At 36.1% G+C, this 23,089-nt stretch overlaps 1 protein-coding gene across 8 annotated transcripts in view; it reads left to right on the forward strand.

The window, feature by feature from the left end:
• Positions 1-23,089, forward strand: part of LOC5566219 (hepatic leukemia factor) — a 536,770-nt gene that overhangs the window by 501,070 nt on the left and 12,611 nt on the right. For 4 of the 8 annotated variants that reach the window (XM_021841175.1, XM_021841176.1, XM_021841173.1 and 1 more), the window contains 2 exons: positions 18,639-18,867; positions 19,384-19,625. In XM_021841175.1, coding sequence (XP_021696867.1) covers positions 18,639-18,867; positions 19,384-19,625 — 471 coding nt within the window. Of the gene's footprint in view, positions 1-18,638; positions 18,868-19,368; positions 19,626-23,089 lie in introns of all 8 variants that reach the window. The other 4 variants (XM_021841171.1, XM_021841170.1, XM_021841172.1 and 1 more) reach the window with 1 other exon arrangement.

Below are 23,089 nucleotides of genomic sequence, written 5' to 3' on the forward strand. Positions count from 1 at the left end.
CTAGGCAGATGCAAGTTATACTACAGCCGCTCCACTCTTTATATTATTTTACCCAGCGATTGTCTCAACGGCGAACATTATCAAGTTTCCCGTCGGGTTTCTGTGGAGTGATGTATGTTGTATCATACTATCTAATAATACCTGTGTCAGCCTGTCTGTACTTCACGACTTGCTAACAAAAACACGATTTGGTTATAATTGCATGAAAAATAACGTTCAATTGTAATATCAATTTAATTGAACTAATATTTTCATACAATTTCTCGACGACACACTCGCGTAGAACATAGATTATGTTCATGGATGACGATGATTGAATAAATCACATATTTAATTGACCGCATGAATCTTTTCTTACTGCAGACATTCCCATGTACCTTACTTTACCACTTCAAACTCTTCTAAACTAATTTTCTTATTCTAGTATCTATTATTAATGATTTAAAAAAGGCCACATCTGAGGATGGTGAAAAAATAAGCCACAACTAGAAGGCCTCAACACATGTTAGAGTAAACAAAGGCGTCAACTCACTGGCCTCATCAGCGTCGGCCGGCGTCTATGGGCACAAATCAAAAGGGCTGCATGGCTTTTGGTGAAATAAAAGCCTCATTACCTTCAATTCGTTTTTAGTAGGATTTTTTGCTAAAATGATAGTAATGATTATTCATTGCTATAAATCAATTTGTTCAGCGACTTTCTCGATGATAAAATCACATACAATGCTTCAATTTATAATATAAATTTGATTTATTGTTTGACAAATCAAGATTGCGTTTTTCTCATTGTTTACTTTTTGGAGATGGGGCCTTTTCAATTGTTAGTCTTGAATTAATTAACTCGTGCATAGATTCATAGGGCATTTTATAAGACGTTTCTTATAGCTCCACATTTGGAAAGAGCTCATTCAACAATGGCGATGGTGTCTATGCAACAAGATTAACACACGATTATCGTCGAAGCATGCCCAGAAAAAAGACGGGACTGTAATCACCAAAATAATTGTGACCAGTGCCATTGACACGCCATGCCATGAGTGGCCCGCCAGAAAACAAAATTCAAACATTTTTTTAAGTGGCTTATAGGCCTTTTCATGTGACAGGTTCTTATATGCATTTGTTTACATCTGAACATTTTTTTTCAATTTTAAATGTGTGTTCCTTAAAGTACCTACATTATTTTGAAATGTAATCATGGTAAAAGACAGTTTTGTTCCTATCAAGCAATTTGGAAGCTAACATTTCAAATAAAAGTTGATACGAAAGAGATACATTAGGCGACCTTCTGTAGGTAGACATGACTGTCTTATTTGATTTTCAGATTAATTGAGTCATAGAACACTTATTCGTATAGTGAAAGTATATAGAGCCGAGCAAATCACCATTTTTCCAAGGTTGAATCACTTTTTCAATATTTTTTTTCTACCTGGAATTACAGCTCGACTAGGATAGATGTTCAGAGCTCTTTGAACGTTCATTAGAGTAAGGTGGGGCAAAAGTTCGACCTTAGTGGTATAATCAAAGTTTCCAGGAAAACAATAGCAGTTAAAACAAAACAAATACCATACAGTGAACCTTCAACATATTGGCTATAATTTTGCTGAACAAACTTGTGTCAAAATATTTACCCATTTTTAGTTATAACAGTTTCATAATTGATTGTCTTATTCGAACTTTTGCCCCACCGGTGGGGCAAGAGTTCGAATCTAGTGTGGGGCAAACGTTCGCTGACTAAAACACAAAATATCGATCCTTTTATGACAGGCATACTCTACACCAGCCGTAAACTTAAGTTTGACGAAAAATACACACTAAATTTTCATCAAAAAATTGACAAAACCGGGTTGATTGTAATATATTAAAAAATACCAGTTTTTCGCAAAACTAAGTGAAAATGTAAAATTTTGGTGACAGTTTTCACACGATCAGACAAATTTCACTAAATTTGAAGATAATATGTGATTTTATGCAATTTGAAAATTTTTCCGTGATTTTATACATGGGTCGAACTTTTGCCCCGCTGATTCGAACTTTTGCCCCACCATGGGCCAAAAGTTGTTTTCAAGCATTTGTGCAAAAACTAATACACCTCAAAACAACCTTATGATAGACCTAGAAACGCCCTTACATAAAATATAGAAAAAGATTTTATCTTCAATTGGTTCCACGCAACGAAAGTTTGACCAAAAATTACAACATCCATGTCGAAAAACAGCAAATAGTCATAACTTTTCCAAATCTCAATCGATTTTTATGATATTTGGATTGAAAGTCTCTTACTTGAATAGCATTCGAACTACCATGACATTTATAAGATTTGTTTTGAATTGAGCTAGGAATCTTAAAAAGAAACTCTTACCCCACTCGAACTTTTGCCCCACTTTACTCTATATATTTACAAAAAGTTTTCTTTATGTTTCTTTGTTTTTGAATTTTAATACGATTTAAACAAATAGAGCATTTATTAACCATTTCAACACATCAATAGAACTTGTTTTATCCTGAGTTTTATCCTGTTAAGGAAGCATAGGATAGATCTTGTTAAAATGACCTAAGCACAGGAAGAAGTATAATTTGGAATTATTGGATTTAAGTTTAAATAGATATACAAACACAATTTAGATTCATATTACGGATACTTACAGTCAGTGACAAAAGTTAGAATTGGCTAAAATTTGAAAGACAAACTGCAAATAATCTAAAGTTTTGTCTGTGAAGTATTCCTCACATTACAGGAATTTTTAAAAGAGTTTCAAAGGGTTGTTCAAACACAAAATCAAGTAACCGAGAGACTGTTTGATTTGTAGCTGCCGAACGTGAACAATTTAACCAACCAAAACTAACTGATTTTTAATTAATTTAAACAAGCTCTTGGTTATTTACATTTGTCTTTCAATAATCCTCTGAAACACTTTAGAAAATAACTGAAATTCAATAAGCGCAGTATACACAAAACTTCAGGTTATTCGTAGTTCGTCTTCCAAATTTTAGCCAATTCGGGACCAGCTGAGATACAGATCCCAAAATTTGGGCATTTTGTGTGTAAAAATGGCATTTGGCCACTAACTTTTGTCACTGGCTGTAAGTGTCCCTAATATGAATCGAAATTGTGTTTGTATCTCTACTTAAATGTGTTAAATATCTCTACTTAAATCCAATAACTAACTCTTGTCACTGACTGTAAGGTCTCATTGGAGTATAGCCCATCAAAACATATATTAAATAAATCATTCTGTGTGACCCTTTTGCTTTATCGAGCCTTCAATAAATACCGTTTTACTTCGAATTGCGGACACTCAAGGCTTCAGTAAAGTAGGGGGAGATCCCCCAGTACCGGACAAAGTCGAAAATTGAGAAATCATGATCCAATCAAGATGGTGTATAAGAAGAAAAGAAAGCTTTTATAGAAAGTGATGTTTGCACAGAATAACACATCCTTGAAATATGCATGCCTTTTTTTTTTAAAGTTGAGATGTGTGAAAATTGTTGAAATTTGACGTATTGCCCTAAATTTGAACCTAATTAGTAATTATTTTGAATATGGCAAAATAATTTGGATCATGCAAGTATGATCGAATATAATCATAAATTCAAAGTATGAATGTATTTTGTACCATACTTGAACTAAATTTGGTCAAACTACAATTTTGGTCCAGCACCTCCTATCCCCGAGTTTCGGACAGCTTGACTGTTTACAAAATATCTTATTAATTTTCACACCAGTGTCTCAAAATACATTCATTTTTCATGACTTTCATCGATCACGGTATTGAAGATGCTATACAAATCAGAGGAATGAAAATTCAGATCAACAAGTAAAATGTGATGTTTTTCATCGTTTATTAAAGAGGTTTTTTGATGGCCAACTTGCAGACTAAGTAAAACTTAAATTACTATTGTGAATGTTGCAAATGCATTGAATTTGCAATGGAAAACTTTTCATGGAGTAAAAACGTTCAATGATATACAGAATTCGAGGCATTTCCAGATCGTGTCCGGTATTGGGAGCCACCTTTTATGACAAGTCAATTTGGTACTAAAACACATCATCAAAATGCAATGTCAAAATTCATATTTATATTTTCAAATTTATTTTTGTACGCTACAAAAGTTGTAATATTCGTCTGAAATGGGCACCAAGACTGCAAAAAATCAATAGTTTTTGAATAATGAATTTAGTGGCTTAAGTGTCAGGTACTGGGAGATCTCCCCCTATTCTCCATCAGAAAGCATTTAAATTAAATCATTCTGTATGATTCCTCCGCGTTATCGACCCTTCAATTCCGGACACTATGATTCTTGTTCCGAACAACTCATTTTTACGAGAATCGTTGTTATAAAAGTTTACAGTTGCTTTAGGAGTAATACAGACGGCAGTTGAAACATAAGGATGCCAGAAGAATTTTAAATATAGAGCACTCGACATTCGGTAACAGAGTGAAAACATAATTGTAGGACCGATTTGTAGTTATATACTACAACCTATTCCCTCATGATTGTGTATAAATTGAATGGATTTAACAAATCGCATTAAGAATTGACAAATATTAAAGTTTCATGATGCGAGGCGGGTGGTTTATATCACATTTGATTTAAGGGCTGATTTTGAGATGTAAAAATGCGAAACGTGAAGCATCAATATATGGACCTTTCATCTAGAAAAACACGTTTAACCTATCATTGCAAAAAAACGTCAAAAATGAATCTAAGATGCCAAAGAATCCATTACTACCAATAAAACCCTTTCTCAAATGTCAAAAGAGACCAATATAAATCTGGTCAGTAATTTACTAGATTTTTTTCAGTAGTCCACCATACGTTTTCCGTAGTCGGGCAGTGATTTTTCGAAAACTCAGCCAAGTATGTCTATATGAACCCGTAAAAAATGTCATCATGGTTGATTGATGACACCAAAGAGTTCGGAAGGTTTAAGTCATGGATTCTGGGGTCTTTCTTAGCCGAGTGGTTAGAGTCCGCGACTACAAAACAATGCCATGCTGAAAGTGTCTGGATTTGATTCCCGGATTTGATGCAACCTTGGCAAAGAAATCTCTCAGCTAATAACTGTGGAAGTAATGACGTAATGCCAATAAGCAGAATAAGTTATGGATTCTCCAAGGAATATCCCAACATCGCAAAAAAACATAACCAAAGACAGTATCTCTTTCAAAGATTAGGATATTTGACGTGTCACTTGTCACAGTAGCCATTCGAATCATATTGTAAGAATATGCTATTATCACAAGCTTGACAGAATTGTAGATAATTGACTTATCAAATCGGTAATGCAATGCATCGGATTTGCGGAACAATAATTCCATAACACGTCGACTTCATATCCCCCAAAAAGCGAAATCACTTCATCACTCACGTAATCATTCAATGCCGCCTGCCAGGCCACCGTCGTCCAAATCGTTCAAAGCACTCCATGTCTGAAGCACGACCAGACGCGAAACAGCCGTTGAAAACAAACCGTCCAAAGTCGCGACCAACCGTCCCGCTTCCATCGAACCTACCGGACCCAGAAACGAACGCCATGCCGAGGCATTTGGAATTGGCCAAAATTGAAGCGTCTCAAATGTTCCGCCCGTCCGTCTCGACGAATCCACGATTCCAAAAGTTTTCGAGGTGCCGCACCTCCGAAAAGTGAAAGTTCCCACCGGGAGTTCGTCCGATTCCACGCCAGACAGAAACAGCTTGGTCAGTCAATTCGGCCAAAGCTCCGCTCGATGATGATTGATCAGTCAGTCAGTCGAAATGATTATTTCCATCATAAATTACAGACCTGGCCCCCACACAGATGGTTGAAGGAGGGAATCGGGAAGGAACAATACACGGCCAGTAATTGTCCGTCCGGGCCCTGGAGAGCGGGGTTGGAAATTCGCATGATTGCATGAGATGGATTGCATCTTCTTCGGGAAACCGAAAGTGAATCAAACAAAATTAGCCGGCAGCGCTTCGTCTTTCCCCGTCGCAAGGCTGGTAGCAGAACTTTGTTTAGAAATTTTTGTCACATATTAATTCAAGTCTCTAGAAAATCTCTGTTCTTTTTTTATTTTTTTTATCAGTATCATTTTTAACATATCAATAATTTCTTATATCTGGGTGCTCTGTATTAGACAACACGATCATCCTAATTTGGTAAAACTTAAAAAGGCTTTTATTAACATTTTGGTAACAACATATTACATTTAATATGCCGTAGAAGTTCAGAATGTTTACAGGTGAATTGATTTCACCTGCTTAAAAAGAAAAATAAAACACACACACCCACACTTTCAACTAATTTAACCAAAACAGATAACGCATTAATCTAGACAATAGAAGAATGTTACGATCTTTGTCTAAAATGATTGATTATTTTATTTGACATTTGTTGCAATTTAAGGGAGCTTCAGAATCATTTTCAAAATTTTATTTTGAATCCTCTGCAGAGCTTTCTTTATGGTACTACAGCAGCTAGTCCATACTGGTACAGCATACAAAATGGCTGGCCTGAAAATTAGTTTGAAGATCAGAAGTTCATTCTTTAGATAAAATGTCGATTTTCTGTTACAGACATTTTATATATTTGTTATATTCGGATTCATGTGATTTTTGAAAGTTAAATTATGAACTAGAATTATAGAATTGACCTACATACTTAACTCCATCTGATCAATTTATTAGAACTCCTTTGATCATGACAACATGTCTATTTGAAGGTTTCAAATAAATAGCTTTTGGGAATTTTTTAAGTTGAATTTTGGAAGCATTAGGAGATATATCCCATTTTTGCAAGTATGAAGAAAAAAATATCCAAACTTTTTTACAATCTACTACAGATGACACGCAGGCTTTGTCATTTGGCGGAGAAGCCTGTGTCATCCGCAAACAAAGATTTTTGACATTCCTGAGGTAACTCATGTAAGTCAGATGTGAAAATATTGTATAATATTGGCCCCAAAATGCTTCCTTGATGTGCACCAGCACTTACAGGAACAGCTCTTACAGGATTTGGAGTTCTGATAGTTAACTTGAAGTGTACGATCTGACAGATATCTTTAGATTATTCTTACAATGTATGACTAAAATTTAAAGTTATGTATATTAATATCGAGCCTTCATGTCAAACACTGTCGCAAAACCAATGGAATAGCCTTCAGATTTGTTGGAACGAATCTAATTTATTACACGTAAAAGTTGATAACTTGTCGAATGTCCATGTCAGAATCCAAACTGTTCACTGGCAAAAATTGAATTTTCGTTTATGTTAAGCCAATCAGTTGCTACCAGCCCTGCCATCGTCGCACGGGGCAGATGAGATTTGGATTTGCCCAATCTGCGGTTCATTGAACTTTCGGACCATCCGCAGGTATCAACGTCACGCAGAGTGCTCTTCTCCAGTTCCGCCGATTGGTGGCCTCGCCAGAGCAATGGGAAATTATTCAATAATAAACAATCAGCCATCCCGATGGGATGGAATGGTTGATTGTTCGCCGCTCGGATCGGGAAATGGGGATGGGGAGGATGTTTGAAACCAATTCATTCATTTGGGTGATTGTGGGCTTGCCTATACTGCGCGCTGCCACAATTGGTCGAAAGTTTTGGCATGCTTGGAAGCGACGAACCCGCTGATTGAGATCTATTGTGCGGTGTGGTCTGTAATTTACTGATTTAGGCAGAAAGCACTATTTTGCTTTCGGCAATTATGTTAATGCTGGAGCTAACGAATGTTGTTTGTAACGCATAAACTTCACTTTCATATGAGAGCACAAGAGCCGATGGACTGCTCGATCTTGTATTGGCTACTGTGTAAAGTCCTGCATGTTCCGTGTTGGAAAATTGTTCGGAAAATGTTGAAAAAGGACTTTACATATTTTTCTACTTCTTCTTCATCTTGGCATTACGTCCTCACTTGGACAAAACCTGCTTCTCAGCTGAGTGTTCCTAAAAGCACTTCCATAGTTATTAAGCGGGAGCTTTCTTTACAAAAGATGCCATTTTCGCATTCGTGATTAGTGACCTGCAAAACCGTTAATCAACCACTGCTTCTAGGTAAAACTAAAAAGGGATTTACCTGATGCTCAAATTTGAGAAAAATACAACCGATTCTAGTTGTTTGATAATTATTTTAAATGATCATGATATAAAACTTCTTCTTCTTTCTGGCGTTACGTCCCCACTGGGACACAGCCTGCTTCTCAGCTTAGTGTTCTTATGAGCACTTCCCCAGTTATTAACTGAGAGCTTACTATGCCGATGACCATTTTTGCATGCGTATATCATGTGGCAGGTACGAAGATACTCTATGCTCTGGGAAGTCGAGAAAATTTCCAACCCGAAAAGATCCTCGACTGGTGGGATTTGAACCCACGACCCTCAGCTTGGTCTTGCTGAATAGCTGCGCGTTTACCGTCACGGCTATCTGGGCCCCAAATTAACTAACTTCATCGATTATTTAACGAAACGACTGGCTTTTATCATCGCTCTTTTTTATGGACTTCTCATAAAGATCAGTATAGAGATTGTAACAACTTGCAAACATTAATTTTTTTTCACTTGAATTCAGCTTCAAAATTGCACTAAAATCTCAAAAGAAATCAACAAAGAACAGTGCAATATGCTCTATCAGAAACTTAAGAATAAGAAGATAAATAACATTGTTTTACTATTTCTTCAGTTTAGGGTTCCATAATCCGGGATAATATTGATCAGTTTTTGGCATATTTCATAGATTTCTCATTTGAAAATACAAATGGTCCAAGTTTTATACTTTTAAAACAAGTACTGGTATCCACCGCTCGTGATTATGTACTGTATTTTGTTTTCCAGAAAATTTATGCATGTTTAAATAAGTGTTTTAGGCGATTTTTTTATTTGGCTGGTTTGAGGTAACATTGATCAGCCAAGTAAACATAATTCGGAGATATTGAAAATATCGTTTCTTACTTAAATTATGGCCCCTGAAGCCCAATATGAAGACCAAATTCTTATAAGTCATTTAGGTTTTGAGTTATTTCAAAACTAAATTATGGAATACTCCATAAGGTAGGAAATCACCTAAGGTTTTTAATTGTTCTAAATGGTTATTCATTAATGTTACCTAATTGAATAAACTATGAAAGTTTTGACAACGGAATCATTTTCGGCGATGCTATTTATAGTAACCACTGCATTTTCCTTGCTCATATCGCTTGTTGAACTTATGTGAGGCATGAATCATTAGTAGTGTCAGAATTTTGAATACAGTGGGATTCCATATTTCAGTTGCCAAAAACGGAACCCATTTTTTTGAAAAGTTTTCATCAATCATTCTTAAAGAACCATATAATGGCCAGATTTTGGAGCGATCCACTTCGAAGCAGGTTGTTTTTTGAGATAGGTCCATAGCACGAATCTATAGACCCGTAATATTAATTGTGACAGACGATGCACATATTTATTAAAACTTAAATGTATTTAAAGATTTAATAAGCTTCGTGTATACTATTCGTATGTATGGGCCATTTAAAAACAATAATGGCATAAGTGACCTTTATTTCTGAACAAGATATTTCCTCAAAAATATGTAGAATAAGGTGGGGCAAAAGTTGAACCTTAGTGGTGTAATCAAAGTATACCCAAAAACAAAAGCAATCAAAACAATACAAATACCATACAGTGAACCTTCAACATATTGGTTGTAATTTTTCTGAACAAACTTGTGTCAAAATATTTACCAATTTTTGATTATAACAGTTTCAAAATTGATTGTTTTAAACGAACTTATGCCTCACCGGTTGGGCAAGAGTTCGAAACTAGTGTGGGGCAAAAGTTCGCTGGCTAAAACACAAAATATCGATAATTTTATGATAGGCATACTTCAAACCAGCCGTAAACTAATATACACACTAAATTTTCATCAATTAATTGCCCAAAACAAGGTTAATTTTAATAAACACAAAAATAACTGATTTTCGCAAAACTAAGTGAAAATGTAAAATTTTGGTGACATTTTTCGCACGATCAGGCAAATTTCTCTAAATTTAAAGATAATATGTGGATTTTAGACAATTTGCAATTTTTTCAGTGAGTTTATACATGGGTCGAACTTTTGCCCCACTGATTCGAATGGGCCAAACATTGTTTCCAAGCGTTTAAGCAAAAACTAATACACCTCCAAGCATCCTTATGATAGGCCTAGAAATGCCCTTACATAAAATATTGAATAAGATTTTATCTTTATTTGGTTCCATGCAACAAAAGTTTGACCAAAAATTACAATATTCACGTCCAAAAACAACAAACAGCCATAACTTTTCATAATCTCAATCGATTTTTATGATATTTGGAGGGAAAGTCTCTTGAATAGCATTCTAACCACCATGAAATTTATAAGTTTTATTTTGAATTGAGCTAGAAATCTTAGAAAGAAACTTTTTCCCCACTCGAACTTTTGCCCCACTTTACTCTAACAGTTTAGAAATACAGTAAATATCGCTTGAGCTTTATTGGCCACCCGTGGTTGCAACTCCAGTATCGATTCTACCCCATTACCCCGAATGCCATTTCCCAGAATGCCACCACCCCGAATTCCATTACCCCCAATGTACCATTACCCCGAATTCCATCACCCCGAATGCTTTTTCCCCGAATTTACAATTATCTTCACATGATGATATTGATGACATTTCCCCATGATATTGGAATTCGGGGTAATGTCATTCGGGGTGATGGATCATTCGGGGTTTTGGAATTCGGGGTAATGGCGTTCGGGTTAATGGCATTCGGGGTAATGGGATTCGGGGTAATGGGGTAGAATCCCAGTATCGCCAGATCAGCTGCACTTACACATGGAACCAATCAGATGACTACTTGGGACTAACAGACACCCTCAGTATAAAAGTGCTGGTGATCTTCTATTTTAAAGACAACAATGGCGCCTGCCACGTCAGAATGCAGACCAATGAGGGGAATGCGGGAAAGTGTAGGGCTGGTAGAATGTTATGGCAGAGAAGCTTGCTGGTTTGGTTAGCAGACTGCCTATGTATCAGACGTAAGGAAAGGCGTGCTATAATGATGGAAGAATGGAAGCGTAGGGAAACGGTTTTTTTGTCCGTCTCTGGTTCTAGCAAATGCTATGAACTGTGATAGATCAACTGGAATAGTTGAACTGTGGTAGATTAAGAGTGGAAGATAGAAGCAAGTGAAAGATACAATTACAAAGTACGGGGAAAGGACGGGCTTGGGATTGTACCCATGACCACCAACCCCGTCTTGTGTAATAGTTCAGAAATACAGTACATATCATAAGAAAAGTATTCACAAACATAATTGTGAATGTTACAAACAGAATGGTTAACGAACGAAATAATGAAGTTTGTATTTTATGAACATAAAAATCAGTATATCTTGAATCCCTAGTGTCAAATTTGTCAAGATGTGTCAGGTCAAAGTTCGAAAACGAAACCAATTGGTTGTCATTAAAGACCACTTCTCATTGTTCATTTTGGCAAAGGCCTACTTTCCTATCGCTGAATTTGATTGCAACAGGGCACTTTGTTGCTAGCCTAGCCGTGTTGCTAAGTCATATATTACAGTTTTCATATAAAGTTTTGACATTTTTTAATAAATCTTTATTTCAAATATTTTTATTCGATGTTAATTTTACAGTGCTAAAATAAATTTAAAAAAAATATTTGAAAGCAATATAATGGAAATTCTGTCAATTTTCTCTAACATATCAGCGGTTTTGTATATAAACCTGATTTTAAAAAAAAACAATTTTTGTATCGTCAAGGTTATCGACCGAGAAACAACGGGGCAGTCTTACTTGAGCTGTCACGTCCTGTCCTAGGTTGAGTTACTCGAATGGATTATTGATATCATGAACCGTTGCCATCCCGAAGTAAATAAGTGCGTAGTTCTAGTAGTTGATGGAATTTTATTAAATATAATCGAAGATGAAGTTTTGAAATCCAGTCAGTGTGACACTGACCTGGCTGTTCAAAAGACTTAAACAAAATAAACGATGATATTTATAAAAATGTACAAATGTCAATTAAGTAAATAAAAATCGCAAAAACGGATCCATTTTTTTGCCAAAATTGGGAGATGCCAAAAACGGAATCCCACTGTATTTGATCTCAAGATCGTCACGAGAGCTCAACATATTTAACTATGATTTTCTGCACAGGTCAGGATGTCGAAAGAAACCTCACATTCACTTACAATCCGTAATGGAAAGAAATACTACAGACAATTGTTTTGAATGTCAGGTCAAACGGTTGTATCTAGTATGTTTTGACGTTGGATAACGTCTTACAGCAACATACTGGGGTACAATTTAGAAAAACGAAAAATCGCTCGCGTCACGAAAAGTGGTTAGATTTTGACTGTTAATAACTTACTAACGCCTGCATAGATTTTCAAGATTCTTGCACCAATCGATTGGAAATCTTTCTACGAAGCTATTCCAACAATGAAAACTATTGATTTTCACGACTAAAGTATTGAAAAATTCGTAAATATCGAGGCATGTCTTATTTTTCATAGAAAAGCACATTTATCTTGCTTTTATAAGGTTTTGACGTAAGGTACCGCGGGGCAAGTGGGTAAATGGGGTAAGTGAAAACAATTGATATATTTCACTGAATATGTGAAATAACGTTTTGAACTCATGCGTAAACCTTTGAGGCCATTGAGAACATTACGATAGGTAAGATATTTCTGAGATTTTTCAGCCATTATTGCATAATAGAGTGAAAAATTGTTAACCTGTCAACTGTTACTCCGTAACAAGTTGGCAGCGTACAATCTTATTTTAATATTTTCAGTGGAAAAAAGTTGCGGAAAACAATATCCTGTACCACTTCTTAGTTGTCCTCTGTGACAGTTTCAAACTGCAATAAAAAAAGTTTTAGAATTAATTCGACGTAGACCTAAAAATAACTAAATTTAAACACCGTCAATTTTCTTATCAGGTGGGGCAAGTGAAAAGTGTATCATTAGAGATTGAATTTGTGTTTTCTCTTTAAGTCGCCATAAGTAAACATGGTTCGCAATTATCATAGAAAAACATAACGTGCTGATAATTCAAGAAACACTATACACAAGCGTTAAAAGCTATTAGAAATCATGGAACTTCTCTAAAAGATGTTGCCAAACATTACAATATTAATATGTCTACTTCGGGAAGCCAATTAAAAGGAAGACGTTGACTGAAAAGTTGCAATATTAGAGAACACACGGAAATCTCGTGGAATGTCTATGTGAAGCTAGTTCAAAACATAAAAATGGGGTATAGGTCTATCCACATAAAAAAGATTCTAAATACGTTATTGAAGGATTCCGTTTGATTTCTCCCGAAGAGTTAAACGACGTCATATCCGACTTTCTCAAAAACAAATAACGAACGGTGGGAATTATACAGAGCAGAAATGCAATTGCTGACCTATAATGTAAGAACTAACATTGGAAATGTTGCAGTTATAATGTTGTCGAATCATTTCAACTAACATAACTGAACAGAAGAAAATTCAAGTGAAAAGAATAACATTTTCTTTGTTTACATATTACTTATGTTATTGTTCATTGGGAAGCCTTAACAAATGTTAAAGCTTATAGAAATCGAGCATATAACTGTTTATTTTTGAATTGATTATTCAAAACGGTAAACTGAAAGTAAGAAGACATATTTAAAAAAATTTTCTGTATTTTTTTTCTTTAATTTTTCATAAAAATCAATTTCAGCATGCTGCTTATATTTGGTGGGAGTCAAGCTAAAAAATATACACGACCTCATTTGTTTCAATTTAAAGTCTCTAGAATTTGAAGAATCTCAACTATGCGAATTCCATTACCCACTTGCCCCACGGTATCTTATTGAAGTTTACATGTAACGTAATTTCGGGTGAAATTGATCATTTTTCATGGTTTTTCTTTTCTGTTTTCAATAATGTTGAAACTGAATGCAGGAAAACAAGTACGACGGTCAGCCTCTTTGCTCATGTGCCAAAATTTTCTAACAAATGTGTTTTTAGTGCTAACCAACTTTAAATGAATAATCGGATTCCATTTTGGGGTGAAATTGATCACTTGTCAATGCGATTATAGTTATTTTTTTAAACGACTACATAATTATTATGAGCTCCCTGAATCCAAATGTGCTTGCTAAATTCTTAATAATGCAATATTTAAAGACATAAAAGAAAATTAATATTTGCAATCAGCCTAATGAATAGTTAATTTCAAGAATTGCGATGAGAACGCCTAAATGTAGGCAATTTCCTATGGAAATCCGTGATGTCTAACAGAAATTTGATTATTTAAACCATGTGAGCTAATTGGTACGAGTGTACGAGTTTAGAAGATGAAATGGGACTCGGGGATATATTTTAAGCATCCTTACAAACTTTACTTACTCTGAATAATGCAGTTGACTGTAAAAATGCTACCGACCCGAGCGACGGGAAACTAGGTAATACTTTGTTTGCCATTTATCTATTATAATTGATAAACAAATAAATTAATTCATCAATTAATAATAATAGATGAAATGTCTCTGTAACTCTTTTACGTCGAGTGCATTGTTGTGACCCTAAAAAGGGTAGTTTTGTTTGTAATTGTGCTGCAATTCAATTTAAGCGCGTTCTCCACGGATACGACGAGTCAACTGGATGTCCTTCGGCATGATGCTGACACGCTTGGTGTAGATCGCGCACAGGTTGGTATCATGAAACAAACCGATCAGTTAGGCCAGTTAGGATCCGGAACCCACTAAAGCAACCAATCTTAGTGGGTCATGCGTGGACCTAACGTTCAACCGGAATATTTGTTTAGGGAGCAAGAGTTACCGCTCATGTTACTTCTTTCATCGACCGATTCTATCGGTATTGAAGTGGTAACCGAACCAACCAAATATTAACACACCATAGTAGGTCAGAATTGACATGCAATAAATAGTATGAAAATTGATTGGATTTTTATCAGTAGAAATCTTTCATAAGGTCTCAAGCTTGGAAATATAAGAAGCTAACGTTATCCAACGTCAACTTGGCGGTTGTATCTCGGAAACAACCTCTTACTTTTTTGAATACTTATCTTATTTATTCATGCCAAATGACTGTTGGGAATTTAGTTTACTGTGATAACTGATTTTTCACCAACATATTTGTCATTCAGTGTAGTTTCCTTGCTGTAGTCCGTTGAAAAAATCCTGTATTATTTAGTATTCCGTTTGTTTAATATCTTTAAAAATGCAATTTCTGCAAAAATAAGGAGTCATCAACCTTACGACAGGTAAGGAAAGTGTACCAGTTATGGCTATGATGGTTGCTTATTTGGCTGTATGAGAATTCTCGAAAACTTTCACATTTTGAATATTTTTAAATGTATCAATATCAGGATATATTTGGTATTAAAATACTTAAATACACAAAATGATTAAAAATTCGAAAACCATTAAATTATCACGTATGGAAAAATAGGTGAACATTTTGTCAAAAACTAGTACATCTATCCTTGTTCAACTGTTGTTTGTCAGTTGTTCAACAAAACCTGCATATACTCCTTCTGCAGCTCGTTTGCTTCTAATGTTATTTTAGGAGCTTCTGCCTAAATCATCAAGAAACGCTCTTAAACTTCATGGTCTTCATCAAACGACATGATTTTTGGAATTATTAATCTCCGATTGTTTACATAAAGTGCTCTATGAACAGCCTTCTTATTTTTTTTCTTAAGATCCTTCTTCAATCATCCATATTTTCGTTTATTACTTCTACTACTCACTCGGTCATTCTCGAAACGTTTCTGTTCACAATTCTTTAAAAAGAAATCCGTTTATCGACATATTTACTTCTTCTTCGTGTTTAGAAAAGCGTTCGCAGCTTTTTTTAAGCTGTTCCCAAATATTTTGAAGCTGTTATAAATTTATTTTCTGACGATTGAATTCACACAAAAAGCACACCTTTTTTGGAAGTTTTCGATCAAAAATTTATCTTAAGGTTGCAAATTATGGAAACATCAATGAATGTGTGCCGATTATGGACAATCTCATATCACTTGAAAGGCCTGGTCCCAAAAAAAGTGAGTTTAGCAAATAAAATTCGAGTTTTTCGAAAATTGAGGGTCATTCTGTTATTTGCCTAGTTTTAATGGAATATTGGAATAATAAAACTCAGCCAAGATTTCTTGGACATTTCAAACAATTGTGCAGGAAGCTTTTGAAACAAAAAAACTTGCTGAAACTGAAACCTCATCGAAATATTCCCGATAGAAATGGTTTGGAGAAATTCTTAATCCCAGTCATACCCTTGAACTGAAGTGATTTTTCAATGAACCCATTCAGTAATTTCAGTGCATTTTTTTGGTCCATGTTTTACCTTTCCAGAGGTTTCATCCCGGATATTACACTCTAGAATAAGCAAATCTATAATCCAAATATCGCAAACGTTGGAGCATTAGCAAAATGTACCTATCTTTTTATTCTGTATTATGCTCTTCAAACTCTCCAAGTCTCAAGGAGTTGGCTAGACATTCACATATAAATTCCTTCAAACACTTCTCCAAAATTTTCTAGAAGTGGCTTTAAGCGACATAATGAAAAAAACAACGGAAATAGAGCGTCTGTACCATTGATAGAGCTAATAATACCAGTTCAAGGAATAACAAATCGCCCAAAAATAACGGAAGCTCGTTTTCCATATCTGAATATAGAATTCGAAAGCTTTTCTTCTTAGATTGTTTAAATAATTGAACCTTTCAAGGAAGCACTTCTTCATTATTGGAACATGTTCCAGTAATAGTAAAGACAAACTTCTGAGAATACAGTGAAACCTCCATGAGCCGATATCGAACAATACTACAAACAAAATTTTATGGCTACTATGATGATCCCCTTAAGCAGCTTTCCAAAGAAAATCTGTTCCATGAGTCGATGGGCCCTTCAGATAGCGACTCATGAAGGTTTGACTGTAGTAGTTTACATTGATTTCCCGTAAGATTCATTATTACAGGAAGGTACCACCTAATTGTTTTCTACTATTTCGTTACAAAAACCTGATTTGCTGCTGAAAAGGATTTGCTAAAGAAATTGTTTGCCAATTGCTTGCACAAATTTTCTACAGCGACGTCCGTTTGAACTGACATTTCTTTTGAACTGCGTACTGCGATCAGTAAAAACAAGCTTTCTTGATCGATTTCCTGCAGAAATTTTCCATGCATCAAGATAGGCCAAGAGGTTACTTTTCAACAACGAATCAGGATTAAAGCGTAGTCCGCCACTGGCAAGAAAAGCGCTGAAGAAAAAAAATTGCTTTATACCAAAGTAATTTTGGCAATTGATTTCCTTGAAGCGAAATGTCACTTTTACTTGCAGAATAATTGCGCAGAACATTTTTCTGTACGGAAAAATGACAGCTCCGTTTGAATTACACGGCAGGCGTTACCGACGTTACGAAATCGGCTTTACCTATCAGCTGCGGAGTGTTCATGCGTAGTATGCACCTGAAACGTAAAGCGCTCAAGTAAAATTTCTCTCTTTTACCGAAGTAATTTTGACAGCCGATCCAGTATGAGTAAAAGTGACATACTTGCGGAATAATTGAGCGGCACATTTTTCCGTACGGAAAAGTGACAGCTCCATTTAATTTGTACGGCAGGCGTTACCGACGTTATGAAATCAGCTCTACTTCTCGGCAGCGTGCAGCTCAAGTAATTTCGGCAGAGGAATCATTCCTTGACCGTTTCTTGTCCTATCTTTTTGCACAATTCTTTTTTAAAAGCTTCGGACTACGCCTCAATATCAGGATTTTTATTAACACATTCATTTTATACTGACAATAGCTTTATTAAAATAATACACACAACAATAAAACAAAACCACTAATATTAGACACACACTTCCACCGGATCAGCCACCCTACAAACTTCACTTTTTGAAGAATTCCGACCAATAGGTCAATAGGAATTGGTTCTTGTTGAGCTTATGAAGAAACTTGAAGCTTAAGCTGTGTTCATCATGGCATGAAAGAAGCTATTTGTCGTGTACTTGAAGAAGTTATGTTCATTTTACCACATGGCCATTTCCTCCGAAGCACCTGGCATTCCGGATCGCTATCGGTTCTCACTTGCCATGAAACTAAAAATATGTCTGAAAATTTGTAACATTTGTTGCACACACATACGAATATGTAGATTTCACATCTATTTGCAGACCTGAGTCGATTGGCATATGTGACTTGATCCTAACGATATAAAGCCCGGTAATTCGTTTTTGGAGTAAATATTTCGGAACACATTGACCTTGAAATGGTTGTTGTGAGTCAGACAGTATGATTAAAATTTGATAAAACTATTGATAAACGATTTTTAACTATTTGAGTGAAAACACTGTGTTGCGTGCTAGAGATCTACGGTTCAATAGTTTGAAGTTCCTGCATCCCAAGAGTGTCTTAGGATCATTCGGAAGAAACATATTACCTTTGCTCTGAGTACTGCTCTTTGGAAGCAATAGTTTATCCGTTACTCTGCATAGTCATTTGATAGGCAATTGAGACGTTACGTGAGTAAAAGAAGAAAAAAATATTAATTGTCATCAAAAGTTTCATATTCATCCACATCGCACATCTACTCAACGATTCCGAATAACCTGACTAACCTCTTCCCCCCGATTCTTCCAGTACGCCGATCTCGATGAATTCCTGTCAGAGAACGGCATCCCGGTGGACGGCCTCCCCAGCGGACACCTCGGCCACTCGACCAGCCTCACCAGCCGCTCCGACAGCCTGGGTCACTGTGCGGGTCTCTCGCTCGGACTCAGTCAGGTGACGACGAAACGGGAACGCTCACCATCGCCTACAGACTGCATGAGCCCGGACACGATAAACCCACCGTCGCCGGCCGACTCAAGTAAGTTGCCCCCGCCTTTTGGCCTTATGCTAGCTATATATATCTAGTGCTCTAAGCTCTGTTCTACCAGCTGCTCTATCGACCTCTAACCGCACCTTCATCCTGCTCTTGGCCTGTCTCATCCATCCCCATTGGCTGCCCATTCTCTTGGGCAGGCGGTGGAAACCCGCTTTTCCGCACTCATTCTCATCCTCTCCTGAAAAGCCCTCACAATCGAGTCGACTATGGATCACTTTGACTGCCTGTCGTCGGTCTTGGTGTTCCACTGTCGGAGAACCGAACCATCACTCTCCAAGTAATCTCTAAGCACGTTTATGCACCAAATCGGCGATAAGTCCTTCAATTGCTCTAGAGGAGCGCTATATACCCAATTTGGCAAAATACCGCGTGCTTATTGGTTACCCGGCGATCCCGCACTATCACACATACACCCACACCGAACCCACGCCAGATCCCGCCCTTCTTATAAAGAGCATCTCCCCTCATAGTTGTAAATGTTAGTTTTCGATGTTGCAGCGTTCTCGATGTCGTCGGCCACGCGTGACTTCGACCCGCGGACACGGGCCTTTTCGGACGAGGAGCTGAAGCCGCAACCGATGATCAAGAAATCCCGCAAGCAGTTCGTCCCGGATGACATGAAGGACGACAAGTACTGGGCCCGGCGCCGGAAGAACAACATGGCGGCCAAGCGGTCCCGCGACGCCCGACGCATGAAGGAGAATCAAATCGCGCTCCGAGCTGGTTACCTGGAAAAAGAGGTTAGTAGAGGCTTGGCAGGGGGCATTCACACTGGAGTTTTTAGATGGGACCTGTTTCTATGGGTTAAGCATGAATCGAAGTCATGCTTTCAATTTTAAAGAGCACAATTTCAACGAATAAAACAGAAAAATATAAATTTGATCCATTTTTGCATGCGTATATCATGTGGTAGGTACGAAGATACTATATGCCCTGGGAAGTCGAGAAAATTTCCAACCCGAAAAGATCCTCGACCGGTGGGACTCGAACCCACGACCCTCAGCTTGGTCTTGCTGAATAGCTGCGCGTTTACCGCTATTGGTATCTGGGCCCCATGTAGTTATTTACCCTACGTGATTTTGAAATTTCAAGATTTGGTTTTGTTTTATATTCATTATAAGGTGGAAGGTAAATCCTGGAGGTGATGAGATTGCTTGAACTTCTAGGAGGAGGAGGAGGTTCCAATTGGTATGGTGTGCAGGTTGCATAGTTTTCTGGGATTTTTTTTTATATGTTAACCCTCAAAGGACTAGATAGACATTAAAACGATTAAAAGAATGTCATATTTATAATTTTGATTGCACTAATAGCTGTTTCGGTGAGCAGAATTGTCCCAAAACTATGGACTTTTCATTATCGAAAACCGAGGATAATACATCACTAATTTACAAGTTTTTGTTTCATTATCCTTAAGAATTTTAACGTTGCCAAATTAATTTTGACAATATTGGTACTTCATTGATCCTCGTCAGTATACGAAACCGGTATTTTATGAAATAACATTTAGCATTTCATAAAATAAGGATGAATACTAAAAATTTAACATGACAATCTGGGGTGATAATGATGACCATATAACATAGCAAAAAATTAAATTTAAAAATCCCATCAGCCAAATTTGGGTCTCCTAAATCTGAAAATGGTATCAAAATTCTTACAGCTCGTGTATTTAATCATTTTATTGGATAAATAAACTTTGTTATTCAACATAATACGCCTAAATGTAGGCAGTTTCCTTTGAAATAAACATATTTTTAGAACAAATGGTTTAATGAGCGAAAAACAAAGTTTGTAATGCTATATGGTTTCAAAAAATAAGTCCAGTAGGTCACACTCAAGCTTACACAGCATTTCAAACACTCAAGTTAACATGTAAGTTTAGCACCATGGGCGTAGCCAAAGTGGTGTACGGTAGGACCCTAACCCTTCCTTTTGCAAGCCAAAAGAAAAAATCGAAAGTTACAGACTTGGTACGAGCGATAAAATTTTATTTTAAATTTTCAAAGATTTCAGCATAAATTTGTAAAACAAGATTTCTTTGATTAATTGAAGTTATTTTGTCAATATTCTTGTCAGCAGAGCTAAAAGTAACTCAACCTAAATCCATTCAGAAAGGATGAGGGATGCATTCATCAAATTTAAATTTTTTTCGAGAATTATTTTGAAATGTTTCCAAAAATTCCACAAGGAACTTATTTCATGACTCCACTATTTTTAGGTAAGTTTTCTTCAACACAAGAAAATTCCTTCCAAATATTTTATGATTCTTCTAAAGCTTCTTTCAGTATTCGTTTTGCAATTCTACTAATGCAATTTATTAATATATTATCTACACAAAATTCAAGTATTCCCTGATTAACTCGTTCCAGAAATTTAATTCGGAATTTAGCCCAAAGTCGCAATATATTTTTAAATGACTCCTAGTAATTATACTTATATCAAGATATTTTGCAAAATTGTTTATTTTTTGTGGTTTTTGAGATTCTGCCTTGAATTAACATCCTCACAATAATGTCTGCCTTCAATAATTTATGGTGTAATGGAATCTGTGAATCACCAAAAATAATCGTCTAGAGATTACCTCGAGATATTAAAGAAGTCTTCAAGACATTTTTCCATAATTTACTGCAGAAAATTGTCCAAGAATTATATATTTTAACGATCCCACAAAGAATTCAACCGGAAAATCCTCTAGAGATACATTCTGATTAAACTCAGAGAAAGAGATTCTTGGATATCATAAAATGTTTTTTCAGAAATTCTGGAGCTATTCTGAAATAAACTTCTTAGCAAACTTGTTTATTTATCTAGGAATTTTTGAAAAAGTTCATGTAGAAATCTCAGATTGAACTGCTGGACTTTCTAAAATAATGCTTAAAAGAATCTCAAGAGTAGATTCTGAGCAAATTTCTGGTAGTACTTTGAAGTGCTTTCTTAATCTTTAATTTAGGAAATTTTTGTATGAATCTTTTGATGAATTTAAGTGATCTGGAAGAGGTGCCACTGGAATAGTGACTGGTGCTAATTCTCAAAGGATTCAAGAAAAACCCTCAATTAAATCTCAAATATGTTCTCACAGGTATCTACTGATTATGATTGGAGTTCCTCAAGATAGGAATCTAATGAAACATTTATGGAGTAAAATATTCTGAGGATATCTTAAGGCAAAGGTTTTATGAATTCAGATAGATATTTTTGAAAAATCTTAAATTGATTAAAAAAAACGTGATTGAAGATATTTCTCATGAATCTTAAAATCCTTATCAAATTTCAGATTTTTTCAATCATTACAAAACCCCCAACGAACCCGAACCAAAAGCTTTTATTAAGCCTAACTCCGTTTACCCACTGATGTATCGAGTTCGAACGAGACATTCAACATCCTTGAAGAAAATGCTATTTAGTACCGCCCTTATCAAATTCATCCTGGTGGTAAATTTGATCCCAGATTATGGTACTAGAGAAAACTAAATTCCCGTCTCAAATTCCGTCATATCTAGTGCCAAAGTGTCAAAAGTGTCAAAAGCAAAATGGACCACAATTCCCAAAACATGAAACGGTTAGCGAAAGTAGGAAAGTAATCCTTGTCTAATGCAAAGAAAACAACTGACCGTCTTTCAAGCATGTTTTCGTCCGAGTAAAACGCTTTTCAGTATTGGTCAATTTTATTCACAGAAGACAGGATCAATGGAGAGAAATCGATCATGTTACTTACGTCCTTATTCTAGCATACGCTTGATTCTCAAGGATTAAATTATAGGTCTCTAGCAGGGATTGAATTCAGAGCAAATTGAGAGTATCTCTCACTTATCGCTCTCTGTAACAGTCATGATCCGCAGCACGTCATGAGAACCTGTTTATCATCTACTGATACAGCTATGAACACACTGAACATTCACAGTGTTAGGAATGATAAAACCCATATAAACAAGATCCAAACCTGCGGGACACACCATTGCTATAAGATGTTCGGGGATTATTTATCATGTCAGTGCAGTACAACGGTAAATAAACGAAAATAAATGGGTTTCCCCATCGCTCTCGCTCTCTTTGGGGCACTCGTTCGCAGCTGTTATTGATCAAGCTTGTTACAACTTGCGAAATATTTCCGATCATGCAGATCGATACAGATGTGATGTTTTTCTTCGCTTGATTCGATTGCGTTTCGAAATCATATGAGAACGATTTCTGCAATGTCTGGTCT

Source organism: Aedes aegypti, chromosome 2 (genome assembly GCF_002204515.2).
Source record: "Aedes aegypti strain LVP_AGWG chromosome 2, AaegL5.0 Primary Assembly, whole genome shotgun sequence".
NCBI lineage: Eukaryota > Metazoa > Arthropoda > Insecta > Diptera > Culicidae > Aedes > Aedes aegypti.